The sequence below is a fragment of the Molothrus ater genome, chromosome 22 (genome assembly GCF_012460135.2).
Source record: "Molothrus ater isolate BHLD 08-10-18 breed brown headed cowbird chromosome 22, BPBGC_Mater_1.1, whole genome shotgun sequence".
NCBI classification, from domain to species: Eukaryota; Metazoa; Chordata; class Aves; order Passeriformes; family Icteridae; genus Molothrus; species Molothrus ater.
In genome coordinates, this window is record NC_050499.2 from 6,022,329 (window position 1) to 6,043,616 (window position 21,288).

General features: G+C 55.1%; 1 protein-coding gene across 3 annotated transcripts in view; it reads left to right on the forward strand.

Annotated features, from left to right (window-relative positions):
* Positions 1 to 3,011: 3,011 nt before the first annotated feature.
* Positions 3,012 to 21,288, forward strand: part of NECTIN1 (nectin cell adhesion molecule 1) — a 100,471-nt gene continuing 82,194 nt past the window's right edge. The window contains exon 1 of one of the 3 annotated variants that reach the window (XM_036397371.2): positions 3,012 to 3,698. In XM_036397371.2, the coding sequence (XP_036253264.1) occupies positions 3,617 to 3,698 (82 nt within the window). In that variant the 5' untranslated portion in view covers positions 3,012 to 3,616. The remainder of the gene's footprint in view (positions 3,699 to 21,288) is intronic. The other 2 variants (XM_036397373.2, XM_036397372.2) reach the window with 2 other exon arrangements.

Here is a 21,288-nt window from a genome sequence, read left to right on the forward strand (position 1 = left end):
CGGTTCTGTGCTCATCCCACAGCAGCCAGGAGCTGCTTTAGAAAGATTTGGACAAGTCTGACTCCAGCAGGAACTGTTCCACCCTGGGGAAGGATGTGCATCAGCTCGCCAGGGAAGATCCCATGCAGAGGAGCTGCGCCAGCGCAGAACCCTCACCAACCCCTCACCCAAAGGAGCTGTGTCAGTGCCAGCCCCATCCCAACCCCATCCCAGCCCCTGCTCACAGCCCATGTTTTTCAGTGGGAAGGGTTTGGGGAGGTCCCATTCCAGCAGGTTGCTGAGGAGACGTTACCTCACACAGCAGCATCAGCAGAAAACCCCGGTGCTGGCAGAACAGCCAAAATGCTGGGAGGACAAAACACTGCAAGCCTGTTGTTTTTTGTTTTTTTCTTTTTCCTTTTTTTTTTTTTTTCCCCAGCCAAATGTTGTTTCATGCTCTAATGGCAATTTTCAAGAGCAATATTGGCGTGACAACTTATGTAAGTGTGGGCCAAGTTCCTACCCCACTTCCAGGGTCTGTGCCTAAACCAGATTTCACAGGGGTGCACAGGAAAGGTTTGGATCTCTGTTTTGGGGGCTACCTGCCATGAAAAATGAGACTTTTACCACCCCTAAAACCCAAGAGAGGGTAAATATCACAGTTTTAGAAATCATTTTCCTTGGAGAAGGTGGGGTTCCTCACAGCCCAGTTCTATCTGAGGCCAGGTGGGTTGGTTTTTCCTCTTTTTGTTTGCGGTGGAACACATTTAGAGATTTATGGAAGGGATTTCTGAGTCTCACAGTGGTTCATGTGTTCCTGCAGCAGGAACCTTGAAATCCCCTGTCTTATCACTGCAGGGCTCCTTTTCCTCATCTCTGCCGGGGATGAGTTTTAGGAACCCACTGTTGTGAGGGGTGAAACAAGGACATAAAAAATGGGTTTAAACCAGCTGATCTAGCAAGGCAGGAGGCAGCTCCCCCAGCCCCACAGAGGCCATGCACACAGAGACCTCCCCAAATTAAAAACAATATAAAGCATGATGCAATTAAATATGGTACATATTATGATCTTCCTCCCCTAGAAATAACAAAAAACTGCCAAACCAGAGCATTCTGCTCCTGCCTCTCCTGCTCATGCACGAGTCCCCTTGGGCTTCACGGAAATTTTGGTCTCACAAAATGCTGCAGAACAGGGGCCCCCATGGCACTGTGTAATAAATCTTAGAAGTTAACAGCCAGAACTGTGCCAAATGTGATGGGTTTTGCTTTGTGCAGGATCATGAAAATAATACATTCTGGCTCAGTAAGTCAGGCCTCATGCACCAGGGCTAATGGTCCACTGCTGCTGCTGCTGCTGCTGCTAAATGGATTTACATTTTTGTCTCACATGGTTGAGGTCTGTGATTTGGGAAGCCAAGGCCCCAAGGCTCTATGAAATCTCCCCAGATTCTTGAAGGGAAATGTGAATTTTCCCCCGCCTGAAATGCAGGAAGCTCAAAGGAGGAGAGTTGAGGTGTGGCTGCCCCACAGATCTCAGGGATGTCAGCTCAGGTGCAGTGACAACAGAACAAGTGGGAGAAAGGGGAATGTAACACTGGGAATAAAGCAAGCTGGAGCATTGTTAATGTGGGGAACTCCATGGTAACTCAGAGAGACCTGCCCAGGGGAGCAATGTCTCATCGGAGGTATCTCTTTAATGGAGCTGGGAAAGGAAATAATGAGATTTTATGGATTAAAACTGAAATTAGACAGATAAACACTCCGCAGACAGGAAAACCAACCAACAACAAGGATGCTGGGAACTCCCCATAGCCTGCCTGCCCACGAGGATGGGGGGTTGCCCTTCTGAGCTCAGGCCTGCAGCTTTAGAGAAGAGGCAGGAGGCAGAAATCATCAGTTCAGCAGCCTCAGGTCCACAGGCAGGATGTCCAAAGGAATCCCAGCGGCCTTACAGTCTGCGAATCTATTAACTAAACCTCATTACTACGTAATAACTTTTGTTATTTCAGAACAAACCTTGTATCTGCCTAATCCGCTTTGTTACAGAGCTGCCCTTCCCTCGAACAGGAATTAACTTCTAAAGGAATTAAAAGGAGGAGGAGACTGCTGAAGGGGTCCTTGGGGGTATCTTTTTATAGCTGCTGGCTCCCCCCCCCCGTTTCCCTTTCCCACTATGTGTGGTATCCTTCCCCACTGATTCCATCCTTTTCTGCCTGCCAGGCATTGATTTGTTCCTGTGTTGTTCTAATGGAGCTTGAAATCAACATGACTTTGTTGTTGGTTGTTGTCATTGCTGTTCACATCTTTGTTTGGGGTTCAGCATCCTTGCAGAGGCCAGGGCAGCTCAGGAGCCGGCATTAGCAGGCTAAACACCTCCTTGGCGAGAGATCCACAAAGGCTGGCTCTGTGTCCACACAATAAAGGCTGCTACAAAGCGCAGCGAAACCGCTGCCCCCTCCTCCCGCGCATCATCCCTTGTGCCAGCCCTGAATCCCCTCGCTCATCGGCGCACACAGAGGGTGGCCACAACAAGCTCCTTCTTCCAGCAGACCCCAGGAAAACGCTGTGGTATCCACATCCCAGGCGTTTCGGATCGCCGCTTTAGGTCCCACGTATCTCACTCACATCGCGCAGGGTGAAAAATGCGTTCGGTCCGGGCGGTGGGCGCCGGGCACTGCGCTCCGGCGTCCGAAAGGAATTCAGGAACAGCTCAAGAATTCGGGAACAGCCCCAAGTCCACAAGCCCCGCGCGGCGAGGCAGGAGCACCTCCGCCAACCCACGGCGAGGCGCCCTGGGCTGCTCGGCGAACAAAGCCCAGCTGCCGCCAGCTGCCAGCATCCGGAGGGGCGGGCGGCGAGCCCGGCCACCCGTCCCGCCCTCGCCTGGCCGCGCATCGCCGGGAGCCGCCGGCCGCAGGAAGGGTTAACGCTGCGCCCTCCTTCCTCCGAGCGCTGACATCACGGGGCGGGCTCCTCCCGCCAGTGTGTGCGTGAGTGCGAGCGCGGCCGCCGAGCCCCGCACCGGGCACCGCACCCGGGCACCGCACCCGGGCACCCCCGCCCCGCGGCCGGCCCGGCCCCGCGCCCCCCGCCCGGCCATGGAGCGCCGCGCCCGGCCCCGCACCGGCACCGCCTGAGCGCCGCCGGGGCCCCAGCGCAGGGTGGGCAGCGGGCGGGGGCTGCCGAGCCCCGCCGCCGGAGCCACGGCACCGCCGCAGCCCGCCGAGGGCTCTGCCGAGCCGCTCTTCGTTTGTTTTGCCTCCCCTCTTTCTTTTGGGGTTTCTTTTGGTTGATTTTTTTTTTTTTTTTTCCCTCTCAATATTTTTTTTTTTTTTAATCGCATTTTCCACCCCCCTCTCTCCTCCTCGTCACTCGCCCGGGCTCTGCAGAAGGAAGCGCCCGCACTGCCCCGCGGCCGGAGCGCCCCGCGCCCGCCCAGAGGGGCCCCGCGGATGTGCGGATCCCTCCCGCCCTCCCACCGCCTCTTTGTCCTCACCCACCTCCGATCTTATTTTTATTTTTATTTTTTAAAATTTTTTTTTTTCAAGCAGACCTGAGCATCACCGGGGGCTGGGAGGGTGGGGGGCCCCGCGGCGCTGCCAGACCGACCCCTGCCCATTGCTCTTAAGGAACTCTCATGGCTTCACGGCTGCAGACAAGTTGCCGTGCATCGTGGTGGACTATCGGAGTTTGCATCCTGGCAGCCGCGCTCCTACCAGGTGAGCCGCTCCCCCGAGGGCGCTGCGGGGCTGGAGGCAGCCCCGGCGGGGTTTGCGGGGTGCCCGTGGGGGAAACGGGGTGCGGGAAGGGTGAGATCGGCGTTTTGGGGTGCGGAGCAGGTGCGGGAGCATCTGCGCGAGGGTGGGAGAGGAGCCGGGGCCGGTTTCAGCGGCGGCTCGGCTCGGAACAACACGCTCGTTTGTTTTGGAAGCAGCTGCAGGCAGCGGGCTCCGGAGCCCTGCGAGCCGAGGCCGTTTGTTTGCTTTTTGGACGGAGCAGCGTCTAGCGAGGCGCAGCAGCCAGGCTTCCCCGGAAAGGCAGCCACGAGGCTGGGCACGGAGCGCAGATGTTTCGGGAGGAGCGACGGAGGCTTTGGGCTCTCCAGCATGCCCAAAATCCCCGCTCCCCTCCGCACACACTTCCCACGGGCTCTTTTGCGGAGGGGCTGGACCGCTCCCAGCTTTCAGCGCTTCCTTTCGCTGCCTTTCAGCTTGGCTGCCTGATGGCATCTTATTCATCCCTTTGGTTCCGATCCATCCCTCGGGTTCTGATCCGTCTCTGGAACGGAGGAGGTGGGCAGAGATGCGCCTCTCCCCGCTCGCTGGAGCCAGCCGGGCGGTGGCAGAGCTGTCCGTGTGTCCTTCCCTGTGCGGGAGCTGCCCCGGGCTCGGCGCAGCGCTGGGAAGCGGGCGAGTGACCCACTTTGGCCAGTGCCCTGCGGGGACTCATTTATTCTGCTCCAGTGCAGAAGGGGTTAATGCCATCCTGGAGGGCTTTCCGGGAGTCGGAGCCATGGAAAGGGGGTCGGCAGTCTGCGTTTACAGCTTGTGAATGAACTGAGGGATGCAAACGGAGCCGGGGTTTTGCCTTTTCAAAGGTGGCTGGGGCTGGAGCGCGGGCACAGGAGCGGATCCAGCCTGGGCTGGGATCTGCAGCTGGGGAGAAGTTGCAATGGAGGCAGGGTGGAATTGCGTCCTCTCCTCCGACATTGGGGCTGGGGCAGCGTCCCACAGGAGCGGCCAGGCTGGCTGGGCTGAGACTTTGAGATGGGAGCGAGGTCTGGGCCATCAGAGCAAACGCCAGGGCCCAGAGTTCCCTGGCACAGACGGGGATGCGATAACATCAGGACATGGGAGATCAACAGATCCCAGCCACTGGATGGTCTGGTTAAAATGGATGGAACGGGAGGGGGCGGTGATCCAGAAACCAGGGAGGCTGTGAGAGGGGAAAGGTTCTCAGGGCGATGGGAAAGCAGGGCTGGGTGCACCTCGGTGCTCGCAGGACAAAGGGATCGGCTGTGCATTGCGAACAGAGGGGACGGAAGGGACAGCCTCGGGCTCCCCGCGCTCCTCTGCGCTTCAGGCAGGTGCCGGGCTGAGCTCTGGCTCCTCTCAAGGAGTCTCAGAACTTTCCGTGCCGTTCTTCACCCTCCTCATCCTCCCCCCACAGCCCGGGCAAAGGCGCTGGAGGGGCAGCGATGCTCTGGGGACTGTGCTGGCTCAACCAAAGGACTTTGTGCTCCCCTGGGAATTGCTTTCACCAAGGAGACACGCAGTGACCCTGACACAGCCTGGCATCTCACCTTGTCCTGCCAAGACTTTTCCTCCTATTTTTGGCTGCTCTCAGGGCTGTGCTGCCAGCAGCTCCTCTGTTGCCACTGCAGCAGCGTGGCAGTTTGTCTTGCACTGTCCCACTGACAGCTCTGCCAGGATAAGCCAGTGGTGCATCTCGTGGTGCCTTGCCAAGGCCGGGGTACAGCCAGCTCTGCAGTGCTCCAGGAGGATCATCCTCCCCAAAACCTGGCCCTGAGCACAGTGCCCTGCAGCCTGTGTGGGCGAGACTCTCGGCCCGACCAGTTCAGTGGTGGATGCACCACAGCTGCAGGAGTGTCTGATCCTGGATATTAAATATTTATTCATTCATTTATTTCGTTTGGGTGCTGGGGATGGACCCAGAGCTGCAGGGAAGGACCAGCACAAAGCAGAGAGTCTTTACCAGACCCCATGTAGCTCCTTGAGTTCGCAATTTATTTTGCCAAAATCATACATATAAACATACATAAAATTGTATTTAAGCTTTGAATTCAGACAGGCTTGCTTAACAAGGAGAGGAAACTCAGGATCCTCTACTACAAGTGAATTAGTAGCTGTGGACCTGTTGGAAAATGTGGTTTTGTACCCAACCTCCAAGAAGGATCAGAGCAGTGCCTGCTCTCTGGAAAACCTTTCATGTCCAGCTGATCAATGCCATTTCATTCTGTTCCCACCCACCTCCCCCTTCAGATAATGTTAGCTTTTTTTCCTTTGCTCTGATAAGGAAATAAAAGTCCCGCCGCTGTAAAAGCTGTAAGGAGTCTGGTATAAAAATCTGCTTTACAAATTATCTTTAATGTGAGCAGTTCAATCGTCCAGAACGGATTCAATTCATGGCTCCTGCAGCCTTCCCTGCCCATCCATTTGGAACCAGGTATCAGCTCACGCTCCACTCGAGATATTGATACCAACAGGGGTTACAGAAAGCCGTGGGGGAAGGGGAGGAGAGATCCCAGGCAGAGGTTGGGAACACTTGCAGTTCAGTTTGTGCTTTACAAGCCTCAACAATCTGCCTGTTTATCCCCACCGTGGAGCTCCTGCAGCTGGAGGTGCAGCCACACAGAGCAGAGGCATCACCTGTGCCTGCTCCTGCCTCTGCACATCTGGGCCTCTGCTCCCAAAGTGCCGCAGACCAAATCCCTCTCTGCTATTCCTGCTCTCCCAGAGGGGCCTGGGAACACTTTGCAAAGTGCTTTGAGATGCTCCACAGGGGAGAGAGAGCTGCAGAGGTGGCTGGAGCTGCTTTGCCACGGGGTTTTTCCATCAAAGGAGCATTGGCTGAGCCGTGGTGACCCGCAGGGCTGAGGTCAGGCTCGGCTGCAGCTGGAGGGAGGGTTCATTTCGGGGAGCTACAACAGCTCTCTGGAGTGCTGGGAAGAGCCAGAGCGTGTCACTGCAGGATCTGCTCCATCTTGCACTTTCTAGAGCTGCTTTAATATCCCAAAGTAGATTCCAAAATGAAAAAAAAAAAAAAAAAAAAAGTTGCCAGAGTCTCCTTCAGCATTTGGGTTGAGTTCTTGGCTGTTATTTCTTCTTCCCCCGCCTCCCAAAACTCACAAACAGCAGCATCAGGCTATTTCAGGCAGCAAAAACGTGTCTTTGGCTGATTTTTTTTTCTCTTTAAAATTCACTTCAACCGACCGGTCGGGTTTTACCCTGGCGGGGATGGAGGAGCTGCTGAGTGTGTCAGCGTGGGTGAGGCACCAGGCTGGGGCAGAGGCAGCTCAGCCCATGAGCAGGGGGTGTCCCTGCCCCAGGCAGGGGCTTGGAAGGTGATCTTGAAGGTGCCTTCCAGTCCAAATCATTGTGGATTCTGTTAGTAGAGGATCCTGAGTTTCCTCTCCTTGTTAAGCAAGCTTGTCTGAATTCAAACCTTAAATACAGCTTTATATATGTTTATATATATACATATATACATGATTTTGGCACAATGCATTGAGGAGCTACGTGGGGGCTGGTAAAGAGTCTCTGCTTTGTGCTGGTCCTTCCCTGCAGCTCTGGGTCCATCAGAGCACCCAGAGACGCTGTTTGCCCCCTGAACCAGCAGCGTTGGTCAGGCAGGAGCTCCCGGCCCAGTCCCATCCACTGGGAGATCCCAGGGGCTCATCCAGCAGCACTTCCAGGGCTTGGGACGAGCTGGTGGCCGAGGAGCTGCTGGCAGAGCCTGGCTCATCTCTCCTGGCATCACCCCCGCTCTGGGCTGCAGCTGGAGCAGCCACAAAGGCCAAGCTGAAAGGGAGGCACCACAGGGCTCCTTTGAGCAGGGCTCACACCTCGGCTGAGTCACGGGAGGAACCAGAAGAGCAGGTTGTCCATGACCTGCTTCCCAGGCTGCCACCAGCACCTCCTGCCCTCTGCTAGTGCCACTGGGCTGGGGACAGCCTGGGGGGACAGCAGCGAGTGGCCTTGTCCCAGCTCTTCCCATCTGGGGAGTCACACAGCACTGCCAGCAGACAGGGAGGGGGCAAGCACTGCAGGAAAAAGGGGATTTATCCCAGAATCCACAATGATTTGGATTGGAAGGCATCTAAAGATTGTCTTCCAACCCCCTGCCTTGGGCAGGGACATCTTCCACCAGACTGGTTTGCTCCAAGCCAGAAATTTTGGGAAGAGCTGGAGCTGGGCTGTGTGTGAGGCTGCAGGGGTGGGTTGGCCAGGGCTCAGGAGGACGGCCACAGCCCTCAGGGCTGCCAAGAAAGGGTTGGAATCTTGCACCATCCTTGCCCGAGGTGCTGATGGCTCCTGCTCGGTCCCTTTCTCAGGCCAGCCAGGCTTATCAGAGCAAAAAAGCAGCAACAAATGAGGGAGGGACAAAGAAAGGTACTCCAGTCTCAGCAGCCCCTGGAGATCTTGCTTTTTCAAATAACGTCAGATTAAATCAGGGCAGCTCTGCTGAAGGGTGAGCTGGTGCTGAGCCACTGGAGCAGGGACCCAGTTTGCATTGGAGACACCTCTTGGTGTTAATTACCAGAGCTCAGCACGGAGATTTCCCAGCTCTGAGCCCACAGGAGCCTTCCAGGTGCAGGTTTGTTTAACACACAGCAGCAGTTCCAGGTGAAGGTTTAACCAAGGAGTGAGAGGTCTCGTGCCGCGGTTCCTCCTGGCTGTGTTGAGCCATGGATGTTCTCCCAGGTGCACTTTATGCCAGGATTAGTCCAGGCTGCATTGAGGCACATCCCAGGGTTTTCAAGGGGAACCCCTTGGCTCTGGAGCAGAAGAAAATCTGCTCAGATGACAAAGAGGAAGGAAGGAGTTTCCCCTCTGACTCCACGCTGGGTTTAACGTCCCTTCTGTGTCACAGGGAGAAATGGGAAGTGAAACTCACAGCACGTGTTGCTGTCTGTGCCCTGTGCTGTGTCCCAGCTCCTTGGGGACACGTGTGGAGCCCAGCTCCTGCTGCCACCGAGGGTTTGTCCTCTCTGGGCACTGACTGCAGCCCTTCCCAGCAGAGCCAAGTCTCTCCATCTCTGCTGCAGTCCCAGGGCACGCAAACAGCAGCTCCTGGCCATGGGGAGGGGACACAGCTCCTGTCCCTTGCTGTCCCCAGCCCAGAGGGACAGGAGGGCCCAGCCTAGGGAGGCACAGAGGTCTCCTGTCGTGTCAGCAGCTTTGTGGGGTGCTGGGCATGGTGGGAGGAACTGACCCAACCTGATGAGCCATCTCTCCTCCATTCCCCCACCACAAAGCAGCCCCTGCAGGAGGTTCACAATCCTGCCCTGACGTTATTGGGTGTGATGCAAGCTGGAAGCATTTCTGAGCATTATCCACCCAGCTCTCCTCTCTCTGCTGCATGCCTGCCCTCCCTGGGCCTGAGCCAGACCAGCTGGGGACTGGTGGACAGCACTTGAGCCCCAGGTGTGCAGGGAGAGGAGCCCAGCAGAGGCAGGAGCAGTGGAGCCCAATGCAGGGGTTTTCTGTCCTCCATCCCAGCCAATTTGCCTTTCTAGCTGCAGGAAACAGCAAAGTGCTTCCATCTGCTCCCAAGCATGCAGGGATGCTCCAGATGTGGTCCAGGACCTGCAAATCACATCCCTGCCTCGGAGCAGCATCAGGCACCAGATGGAGCACCTGGCTGGGAGACAGCAGGTACTCCCAAGCCTGCTTAGGCAGGAGGACTCAGCCTTCACCTCCCTTCCCAGCAGTTCTCTCCCTGTAATCAGGCTGGGTTTGAGGCTGTTTTGCTTCTCTTGTGGAAGATCCATCCCCCTTCCCTCCCTCTGTGCTGGAGAGGGGCATCAGGAGCCCGGCCAGGAGTGATGGAGGGTCCTGTTGGGCAGGGCTGGCATGAGCCTTCCCAGAACATTCCAGCACAAAGGGCTGTCTGAGAGGGACCCAGGGGGGGCTGTGTGGCCACCTGAGAGCAGACCCAGCCCTGTGCTCTGTGTGTGGCTGCTGCAGTGGAGCTGTGTCCTGTGGGCGCAGGGATTTCACCTAGGAACTGTCCTAAGAGCGTCTGCTCTCTGCTCCGAGGTTCTCTCATGTGCAAAACCAGGTTTCACTTCTTAATTTCATTCTCCTTTCATTTCCCCTTCAAGGGAAGTGCTGCTGGAGCACATTTCCACAGCCCAAGGGCACGGTCTGGGGGCAGAGCTCTGCCTGTGGGCTCAGGGTCTGCTGCTGGTGGGCACAAGAGGCCTCAAGAGCAGAGGGCTGTAATTAGAGCTTGTTGTGCTGAGTGCCCTGGCAGAGCCAAGGGTTACAAATGATCCCTGATGGGCACAAGTCACAGAGCCGGGGGAGAGTTTAATGGGAGAGGTAGGGGAGGAGAGAGGTCAGAGTTTCTGTCGCTCTGTGTTCCTGATCTCTGTGCGGAGCAGCTTGGCCTGGGGTGGTTTTGCTGCCCCGTGAGGAGCTGTGGCACCCAGGGCAGGGGAGAGCAGCGAGGGAGGGATGAACCCTGCCCTGTCCTTGAGCAGCCTGGTGCCACTTATCAGCTCTGAGTTATCAGTTCTGCGCAGTCATAACTCACCCAAACCCACGGCCCTGATGGAGGCTCCCCTTGCCTTGGAACCTCTCCTAGAAATCACACCCTGCAAAGCCTGAGCCTGCACTCAGGAGGACACTTTGCACTGGAGAATCACCTGCATCGAGCTCTGGCTACATTTTCCTTAGGAAGAGGCATCCAAGGGGCTTTACCCTGGCTTTCCTTGGGCTACACAATCAGCAGAGACCCCTTGGAGGCAAGGCCAGAGCCTTGATCCCACCAGTGCTGATGGCCTTCCTAACATGGGGGGGCCAAAACTAGAGGAGATGTTAGGGATGGATAATCCAGATCAGTTTAAGAGCACGCAAGAAGAAGATCTCCCCCATTCTGGAGGGGTTGTATTTCCTTTTTCTTGCCCGTCTCCTCGTTTGTGTTGTTCTAAGGGCTGGAACTGGAGGCAACAGCAGATTTGGTGGTGCACAGCTGCACAAGCTGCTCATTGCTGGGCCTCTTTGGGCTCTTCCCCTGGTCAGCTGCACCAGGAGAGGGTCTGGGGGCCGTGCTGGAGGAAGGGACAGCCCTGGGCATGGGGCAGAAGTGGGGCTGTGCCCGTTTCTGGCTGCTGAGGATCGGGGATGTGTTGCATAGCAGCATCCCTGCCATGCTGTAATTCATATCAGCTGCCAGTTTCCATTGGATACAGGACCCCTCTGGGCTCTGCCAGGCTCCATGGAGTGCTGGGTGTTTTACTTGCTGGGTTTATTTTCACGTGCAGGGTGCTGAGGGGAAAGGGCACTCGTGGATCTCCTTCCTCCAGCTCAGCCCCCCAAAATCTGGGGGCCAGGAGCTCTCTGTGTGTGTGTGTGTGTGTGTGAGTTTCATGCAGAGACTTCCCAGTGATGGGGCTGAGCTTTGCCAAATTTACCTGGAGCTCAGATTCAGTGAGAAGCCAGGGAAAGAATCAGTGAGAAGCCAGGGAAAAAGGGGCAGGGCTTGTGGGGGTCTCCTCTCAAGGGGGTGATTGCAGTGCTCTGATCTCTCCAGGAGGCTTCTCTGGGGATTTGCTGGCTGCTGTGGTGGCTGTGCTGTGTATCCCTCTGGCAGGGGCTGGGTGGGATCCTGTGGAGGATGGAGCAGCCCTGGGCAGGGGTGGGAGGGAGGAGAAAGGCCTGGGCAGAGCAGAGTTTGTAAAGGGGGAATGTTCTCTGTGCCTGAGGAGGGAATGAGGAGCAGGACTGAGGACAGGGAAGGCTGCAGGGCTTGCAGGAAAGGCAGAGCCCTGGCAGTTCTTGTCTGAGGTTCTCCAGGAGAGAGAATGAACACACATCCCGTCCATGATCAGTCAGCTCTTGGCAAGATTTCCTGAATATCCACCCAAAAACCAGCTGAGGTGTGCCCACCCCAGCACTGACCCACTGAAGCATCAGGAAGGAAAACTGGCCTGGTGCTCCTGCCCGTGCTGCTCCATGGATTCCCATCTCCAGAGCTCAGGGGGCCTCACCAGGGCTGGGACATCCCTGGGACACCATCCCAGACACCCAGGGCAGGAGTCACCCCTCAGGATCTGCATTTGCTGCTGATTGACTTTGGAGCTGCAGCAGCAATTTGCCAGTGAAAGAACCTTTATCCCCTGACTCCCCCAGTCCTCCTGGGAGTTTGATTTCTCAGCTCACAACAGAGTGATGGTGGTAGCAGAGAATTCTCTGGGGCTAATATTGCCAGCTAGCACACTATAGAAAGAAAATTCTTTATTTGTTGGCGTGGCAGGAACAGACTTTGGAAAATGTACCCTGATTTTTAAATACCCATTTCGCCTGTGGTGTAAATACTAAAATGGGTTTTTTACTCTCCCCCCGCTTCTTTCTCTGTCTCTTGGAGTTTAAAAATATCACCAGCCTGGGGAGGTGCATCTTTCACTGAGATTTATAATGGCTGCTCTCAAGTGATCTGGAAAATGAACCTCCCTCTGCCCCATCCAGCCTGGCACCTTCCAAGAATTTATTTCCTATATTTGCGCAAGCCTAAGAATACTTAGAGGCTGCATCTCCACCCAAGCACTCTAATTATTTAAGTTTTGTTTATGGCCACTCTCAGGGGAGCTGGGAACGTCCAGGCTGCTGATCCCTCCCTCCTCTGGGTAATTCAGCCCTGCATTGCTGCTGGTTGATAATGGCCAACAAATCACGGATGCTGCGCCATTTGCCCAGGATGGATCAGCCCGGCTCTGTAAACCGGCCAAGCCCTCAGGGCAGGGGTGGGCAGAGCTGCAGGGGCTCCTGTGTGAGCACAGGGCTTTGGCTCTGAGCCCTGCTCGGTGCCCTGTGTCCATGCCAGGCTGCCTTCTGCCTTATCCACTGATCCCTGCTCACTCCTGCCTCTGGAGCCGCTGGGAACCTGAGGCTGAGGTGAGGCAGCAGCCTGGGATGGCAGGAGGCAGCGAGGAAGAGGAGGGAGGCTCCTTCCTGGGCTCTGCCCACCTCCCCAACCAACCTGGGGCTGCCTCTGCTCACACCTGGGGCTGCACCCCCTGCCCACATCCCCACCCTTCCTCCCTTGGGGGGTTCAGGCCACCTCTCCCATTATCCTGCTCACCCAAAAGCTGCAGTTTTGGCAGTGAGGGGCTCTTTTCCCCATCCCTTCCTCTCTTGTGGAGTTCAGCCACCTCTCCCATTATCCTGCTCACCAAAAGTGCAGTTTTGGCAGTGAGGGGCTCTTTTCCCCCATCCCTTCCTCCCTAGGAGTGTTCAGGCCACCTCTCCCATTATCCTGCTCACCAAAAGCTGCAGTTTTGGCAGTGAGGGGCTCTTTTCCCCCATCCCTTCCTCCCTTGTGGAGTTCAGCCACCTCTCTCATTATCCTGCTCACCAAAAGTGCAGTTTTGGCAGTGAGGGGCTCTTTTCCAGCCCTGTGGCAAAGCTGCCCAGCCCCAGTGAGGTCTGGAGGAATCTGCAGTCCTGTGGCTGCCTGTGCCCCTGTCAGGCTCGGTGATAAAGAGAGAGGGAGAGAGATTTTGATTACATTATGACAAGCGACAGAGAGATGGAGTGAGAGCTGCAGTCTGCCTGCTGTAATTCCAATTAGCAGGGGTGGTGTGGCCAGAGCCTGACAGCTGTATTGATCCCGGCTCTGGATGGGGAAAACCTTGCCAGGGGTCCCTGGGGCTGAGCACAGGGACAGCTGTGGGGCAGGGAGGGGAAGAAAAGCCTGTGTGCAATGGGGAACTTGAGCAGGTGTCTGAATTTCACCTTCCAAAAGGCCACAGCCAGCCTGGTACTTGAGCTTTCTTCTGGATTTGCCTCAAAATCTGCGCTGCAAACCCCCCTTGGGGTTTGTCTGTAGCTGCAGGAGGAAGCAGGCTTCTCCTCAGTGTGCACTTGGAGTGAGTTTATCAGGACTCGGGTTCTTCCCTAGACAGAATGTACCCAAGTTAAATAAATCAGCATCCAAGGAACAAAAGCCCAGGGCTGCAAGGCAAGGGGGAGTTTTCCTCTGCCACTTGAAGGTCAGAGCTGAGGCAGGCTGGCAGGGCTGTGGGCAGGCTGGGGGTGCAGATGCTGTCTCAGCTGTACCCTCTCTATGGCAAAGGGGAGGACTCCAATTTGCAGTTTTGCAGGTATTGATCTGAGACCTTTCACTGCCTCGAAACTCACTTTGGAAATAAAAGGCTCAAATCATTCTCCTTAAGTACATATATTCTTTTGTGTTCTTGACATTTCAAATGCTGCCGTGCCCGTGGAGCACCTCACTGGCAAGGGGAATATCTGCTGCCTACCAGGCATGAATCAGCTCTTACTTACAGGCAAAGAACGGCCTGGAGGTGATGGCAAAGCTCAGAAGGGCTGGCAGCGTTTCCTGGCTTTGCCAGCAGCTCCCTGGAACATCCTTGGCCAGCTCCCTTCACCTCTGTGTGCCTTTCCTTGTCAGGAGCTGCTGGGAGCTGTCCCTCTCTGCTCTGCTCACATTGCCCCGCGTCTGCAGGGTGCCCTGCACACCTGATCCTCCCTCAGCCAGGCAGGAGACGTTTGCAGAGCTCAGGGAAAGGCGACTCCCTTTTATTTGGTCATTTTTTTCACGGCAGCCAGAAGCAGGCAGCTCCTTGCCCTGGGAGTTTGGAAGGCAGGAAATGCTTTTGCATGGATCCAAGTACAAACATTCTGTCAGTGCAAACACTGGGCTCAGTTTCTGGCGGCTCTGGGTGTGGGATGTGGGGCTGACATCATGGAATTGGGTGAATACAGCCCACTGGCTTCCCTGCCTGCTTGAATCCAAAGCTCTCTTGATTGATTTCTGCTGGTTTTGTGTTCAGGTCACCTCTGGTTTCCAGGACAGGGATTGCAGGAGGGTGAGAGGTGTGGGCTGAACATCTCAGAACTTCCCTGCTCCTTCCCACCCACAGCCTGGACTGCGCTGGACTCAGGAATGACTGCCAGGGATTCACATCCTGAACAGGGCGTTGAGGCAGGAAGGATGTCCTGCCATGGCAGTGGGTGACACTCACGGTGTCCTGCCATGGCAATGGGTGACACTCATGGTGACCTGCCATGGGTGTAGGTGACACTCATGGTGTTCTGCCATGAGAGTGGGTGACACTCATGGTGTCCTGCCATGGCAGCAGGTGGCATTCATGGTGTCCTGACATGGCAGCAGGTGACACTCATGGTGTCCTGCCATGGGAGTGAGTGACACTCATGGTGTCCTGCCATGGCAGTGGGTGACACTCATGGTGTCCTGCCATGGGTATAGGTGACACTCACGGTGTCCTGCCATGGGTGTAGGTGACACTCATGGTGTCCTACCATGGGTGTAGGTGACACTCACGGTGTCCTGACATGGGAGCGGGTGACACTCATGGTGTCCTGACATGGCAGTGGGTGACACTCATGGTGTCCTGCCATGGGTATAGGTGGCACTCATGGTGTCCTACCATGGCAGCAGGTGACACTCATGGTGTCCTACCATGGCAGCAGGTGACACTCATGGTGTCCTGCCATGGGAGCGGGTGACACTCACGGTGTCCTGCCATGGCAGTAGGTGACACTCATGGTGTCCTGCCATGGGTATAGGTGACACTCACGGTGTCCTGCCATGGGAGCGGGTGACACTCATGGTGTCCTGCCATGGCAGTGGGTGACACTGATGATGTCCTACCATGGCAGCGGGTGACACTCACGGTGTCCTGCCACAGCAGTGGGTGACACTCATGGTGTCCTGCCATGGGTATAGGTGACACTCATGGTGTTCTGCCATGAGAGTGGGTGCCACTCATGGTGTCCTGCCATGGGAGTGGGTGACACTCATGGTGTCCTGCCATGGGAGCGGGTGACACTCATGGTGTCCTGCCATGGGTATAGGTGGCACTCACGGTGTCCTGCCATGGCAGTGGGTGACACTCATGGTGTCCTGCCATGGGAGCGGGTGACACTCACGGTGTCCTGCCATGGCAGTAGGTGACACTCATGGTGTCCTGCCATGGGTGTAGGTGACACTCATGGGGTCCCGCCATGACAGCAGTGGGAGCCTCCAGAGCCCTGCAGTCAGTTTTGCTCTTCCCAAAATCTCCCTGCACGGCTGTGAGGAGGGTTCCTGGCACTTGAGCTGCCCCAGATAACAGAAACACCATTCATTGCACGAGCAAGCACTCCCAAAGCTCTGTGGTCCTTCCCCCAGGCAGGGATGGAGCCCAGGCCCACTGAGGCACACGGTTTGTCCCCGTGTGAGCCTGGCACTGATGGCACTGACTGTGGCTGCCTCAGACAGCAGATGGGCTGGAACAAGAGTCTCTGTGCTAGAAAAGCTCTGAGTCTCTCTCCTGGGTGATGACGATTTCAGCCATATGCAGGAGAGTCTCTGGCATTCCAGGGCTGGGAGAAACTTCCCTGGGAAGAGCCACAAAGGGCCATTCTTCATTCTGTGGCCAAAGGAGGCGCAGGATTCATTGGAGGAAGGAAGGGAGGTTCACTTCCAAGCTCTAGAGGAGCAGGGAAGCAGCAGAGTCAGCAGCCTGCCCACGGAGTCTGTCTGCATCCTCCTCCTCCTCCTCCTCCTCACCCCGCAGCCCCAGTGCACCCCAGCGCCCCGGGCTGGGAGTGTTCCAGACTGGGGGAGTTATTACAAAATCCTGGTCAGGACACAGAGAGAGAGAGAGAGATGGAGGGTTTAAAGTTCGATAATTGTTAATTATTACCCAAGGTTCCCAGGAGACTTTCTGGGAAAAAGACGTGGCTGTCTTCTGCAAAGGTGTTTTGTGGAACATTAGTCTGTCCTGGCCACACTAAACCTTTTCACTCTGCTTCTTTCTGCCTCCTGTGGGATTAATAAAGTGCTGCTGGAGAGCTTCTTATCTCAGAGCTGAATAATGTTTGCAATACAGGGAGGGGAGGCAGCTGTGATCCGGGAAAGGGAGCAGAGGGGAGGAAGGGAAGAGGGGGCTCGTGGGGCAGGGGCAGGGTGTGGGGCAGCCAGGGCTGGGCAGAGAAAAACCCTGGAGGTAACAAGCACTAACACAGAAAACCAACTGATTTCTGCATGGATTTAATGTGAGGGTCTCCCACTGACACTGCAGCTTTGGACACACAGATTATAGTGAATTTAGGATAGAGCCATAAAGGACATGGGTGATCATCAGAACTTTGCAAGCATTCCAGACACCAGCAGAAAAAAAAAAATTTATATATATCAGGGAATGCCCTGTGAAGGAGAAGAAGCCCCAAAAAGGTGTAATTATAGTGAGGACATGAGGGATTATCAGAACTTTGCAAGCATTTCAGACACCAGCAGAGAAAAAAAGAATATATCAGGGAACCCCCTGTCAAGGAGAAGAAGAAGCCCCAGACAGGGGTGCTGGTGCTGCCATGGACCTGGGATGCTTTGCTGCCCTTCCCTCTCTCCCTTAAATATATCAGGAACCCCCTGTGAAGGAGAAGAAGCCCCAAAAAGAGGTAATTATAGTGAGCTTTGGATAAAGTCATAAAGGAAGTCATAAAGGATACGAGGGATTATCAGAACTTTGCAAGCATTCCAGAAACCACCAGAAAAAAAAAAAAAAAATTTATTCCTTCCTCCTGTGAAGGAGAAGAAGCCCCAAATGGTGCTGCTGGTGCTGCCATGCCCCTGGGAGGCTTTGCTGCCCTTCCCTGTCTCCCTGCCCAGCTGGCAGCCGAGCTCTGGAGCAGGAGCCCGCGGGCCAGGGCCACACCTGAGAGGCAGGACGGGCTCTGAGCTTCCCACGGGTGTGGGCTGGAGCAGGCTGGGCCGGGCTGGGCCCCCAGGCCAGCACCCAGCACCCCTGGGAGCGTGCCAGGGCTGCAGGGAGGGAGCAGCCGGGCAGGGAAGGGCAGGGAAGGGCAGGGAGGTGCAGGGGGTTCAGCCCCTCAGCTCCATCATCTCCCACCCTGCTCCCCCTCTCTGCCTCCTGAGCCCTAAGGAATGCTGCTTCCCAATCCCAGAACCTCCCAGGACTCCATGGGCAAGGAAAGCCCAGAGGGGTTCAGCCCCCCCAGCTCCATCATCTCCCACCCTGCTCCCCCTCCTTGTGCCCGTGATATTTGATGAAAAATCCCTTTGCCAGGATTTTTCTCCTGAAAAGATGAGAAGCATCAGGGGGAAAAAAAAATACATAAACAAAAACTATCTGCTGCTTTAGAATATAGCAAGGGATTGTTTGATTAGTTCCATGTGAATTGTTTAATTTAAAAACCAATCACCATCAACTGTGTTGTACTCCAAGGAGTCAGTCAGGAGCTTTCATTATCATCCTTCTTTCATTATCATTCTTCTTTTTCTTGTCTAACCTTCTAAAGTATTATTTTCTCTATTTCTTTAGTATAGTTTTAATATAGCATTTTAAATATAATATAATATAATATAATATAATATAATATAATATAATATAATATAATATAATATAATATAATATAATATAATATAATATAATATAATATAATATAATATAATATAATATAATATATATAATATATATAATATATATAATATAATATAATATAATATAATATAATATAATATAATATAATATAATATAATATAATATAATATATCAGCAATATCATATCATACCATATCATATCATATCAGCCTTTTGAAACATGAAGCCAATTTCTCATCTCTTGCCTCACCCTGGGACCCCAGCAGCCCCCACACCTCCTCAGCCCCCTCTGAGCCCTGAGGAATGCTGCTTCCCAATCCCAAAATATCCCAGGAGTCCATGGGCAAGGAAAGCCCCTGTGTGGCCCTGGAATGGGGACAGAGCTGCAGAACTCCCCCAGCATCCACAGGGGTTTGTGTGCAGCCAAGGATGGTGGTACCAGCTCCAAAACTAGCCCTGGACAACCAGAAACTGTGGGTTTTTCAGGAGAAAAGAGGCTTGAGCAGCTGGGACAGCCTGTGCTAAAGCTCCTAAAGAACAGCCATTTCTTTTTATTCTTCCTTTCTTCTTTTAGTTTTCCTTTTTCTTGCAGCAGAGTTTCTTGATGCCTTCAGCCCGTGTTTCCCCACAGAGCCCCTCACCTGTGCGGGCCCAGACAGCTCTGGAGGCTTTGAAGTGCAGCCTCACACTTGGTGTTTTCCCCCCCCAAAAAAAAGGAACCAGAGCTGGGGCTGAGCACAGGGAGCTGCAGCTCTGTCTGCAAGCGGGGTGAGGAAAGAGGAGGTGAAGGATGGGGTGAAAGAAGAGGTAAAGGGTGAGGTGAAAGAGGGGAAGGATGAGGGGAAGGATGAAGTCAAAGAGGAGGTGAAAGAAGTGAAGGAAGAGGTGAAAGAAGAGGTGAAAGAGGAGCTGAAGGATGAGGTGAAAGAGGAGCTGAAGGATGAGGTGAAAGAAGTAAAGGAAGAGGTGAAAGAGGAGGTGTAGGAGCACCCTTTTATTTTCTCTCTGGGTGCCCAGGACAGGCCTGGCTGCCCCTCTCAGATCCTCCAGAGGAGCTCTGGGATCTCCAGGAGGGCTCAGCTGCTCCACACACGGCCCCACGTGGATGGTTAATCCCCAGGGAGATTAAAGGCTGAGTTTTATCTTCACCCACCCCTCTCCTCAGCCCAGTCTGGTCGGATGAATCCCTCTGGGACAAGGCTGGGACAGATGAGCCCCGTGTCCCCTCACAGGGCTCCAGGGATGCCACTCTGCCCCCTGTGCCCTGCTTTAGGGCTGAGGCAGGCAGGGAGATGCTCCAGATGCCTGAGAAAATGTGGATTTCCCACAGCCAGGTGGATCTCAGCCCCCTTGCGAGGGGACAGCCCCTGTCCCTCCTTCCTGCAGAGCCACCCCGAGGTGCCACCAAGGTGTGGCCATGGGGAGGACGAGGGGAGGGCGCCAGGGGGTGGTGACCCCCCTGTGCCCAAGGGTGTGGCCCTGAGCATTCCCCTCCGAGGGGGATTTGCCTGCCAGGCCCATCTGTTCCTTCAGCCCATTGCCATGGCAACGGGGTGGCTTGAGATGGGCCGGGGACGCCGGGAAAATGAATCCAGGCAGGAAAAATATTCTTTATTTCTTTAAATCTTGGGCGGAAATGAAGGGGAGAGGGAGGGGATCCTTCTGGCTCCTCCCTGTGTCCCCCCTTAGGGCTGTGCTGTCCCCAGGCCCCTCCTGCTCTCTGCTTTTCCCTTCCCCTCCAGGTTGGGTGTCCCATCCAGGGGGGTGGCAGCGGCCAGGTGAGGGTTGGGGATGTGCAGGTGAGGGTTGGGGATGTGCAGGTGAGGTCTGGATCCTTCAGGTGAGGTCTGGATCTCTTCAGTTGAGGTCTGGATCCTTCAGTTGAGGTCTGGATCCTTCAGGTGAGGGTTGGATCTCTTCAGTTGAGGTCTGGATCCTTCAGGTGAAGTCTGGATCCTTCAGGTGAGGGTTGGATCTCTTCAGGTGAGGTCTGGATCTCTTCAGGTGAGGGTTGGATCTCTTCAGGTGAGGTCTGGATCTCTTCAGGTGAGCTCTGTGAGCTCTCCTGCCCCGCTGGCACGCCCACAAGCAGTGAGGATGCTCTGACAGGGAACTCTGCCTCTCCCCCAGCCCTGGAGCCATTCCCATGGAATCCCAGACTGGTTTGGGTTGGAAGGACCTTAAAGATCATCCCTGCCCAGCCCAGATCCCCTCACCTTGCCCAGGTGTGTGGCCCAGAGGAGCCTGGCAGCTTGGTTTAATGCAAGGAGTCACTTGTCAGAGCGAGTTACTCCCAGTTTTTCCAACAAAAAAAAGCCTGGAATGGAGTGAAAATGGTGCCCTGCTATTTGTGTGCATGTGGCTCTGCCTGGGTGCATCTCAAGTGGAAATGGCCTGGAAAAAGAAGCAAACAAAAGAGGAAACAACAAATAAATATCTGCTTGTTGACAGTGAGATCTGGGCTAATGTTTGACAGACGAAAGTGAAGCGAACGCGAAGTGACAGATTGACAGGAAGACAGACATGTTTTTGTGCTGGTTTAGCATCCTGATAGAAACAGAAGATAATTCAGCTTTGCAGGGGACCTTGAGGGGTCACCTACCTGCCTGCTGTGGCAGGTGGGTGTGCTAAACACCCCTGAACACCCCCTGGCAGCAGCTGCACGCCCCTGGCCCCTTCCCCAGGCACCAGGAGGCTGCTCTGAGGGGCAGAAGCTGGCTCCAAACTGCTGCCACTGGGGGTGGGGGGCAACAGGAGCAGGCTGGGGGAAGCTCTGTGCTTTAGTGACAAGGGGGTGTTTGGGCAGATTGCCCTCAATGATCGTGGAGGGTTTTCCCAACCCTGATGATGCTGAGATCCTAAAGCCAGGGCTCCTCCTGGGGAGGACACTGGCAGCAGAGGCAGGCAGGGGGGTCGATGGTGAGGATTTTTGTTTGTTCCTCCTGTATCTGGGGAAGTGGGATGGATGGGGTGAGTTCTCCCCGTGCTGCAGTCCCAGCTGGAGATTTTCCCATCTCTGGCTTCCCCCTGCCCTGGACACGTCTGCTCCCAGGGCAGGAGGCAGTGGGGAGGCATGTCAGGTTGGATAGGGCTTGGAGCAATCTGGAAAATGTTCCTGTCCATGGTGGGGAGTGGGAAGTTGATCTTTAAGCTCCCTTCCAACCCCTTCCATGATTTCAGGCCTTGGGGCT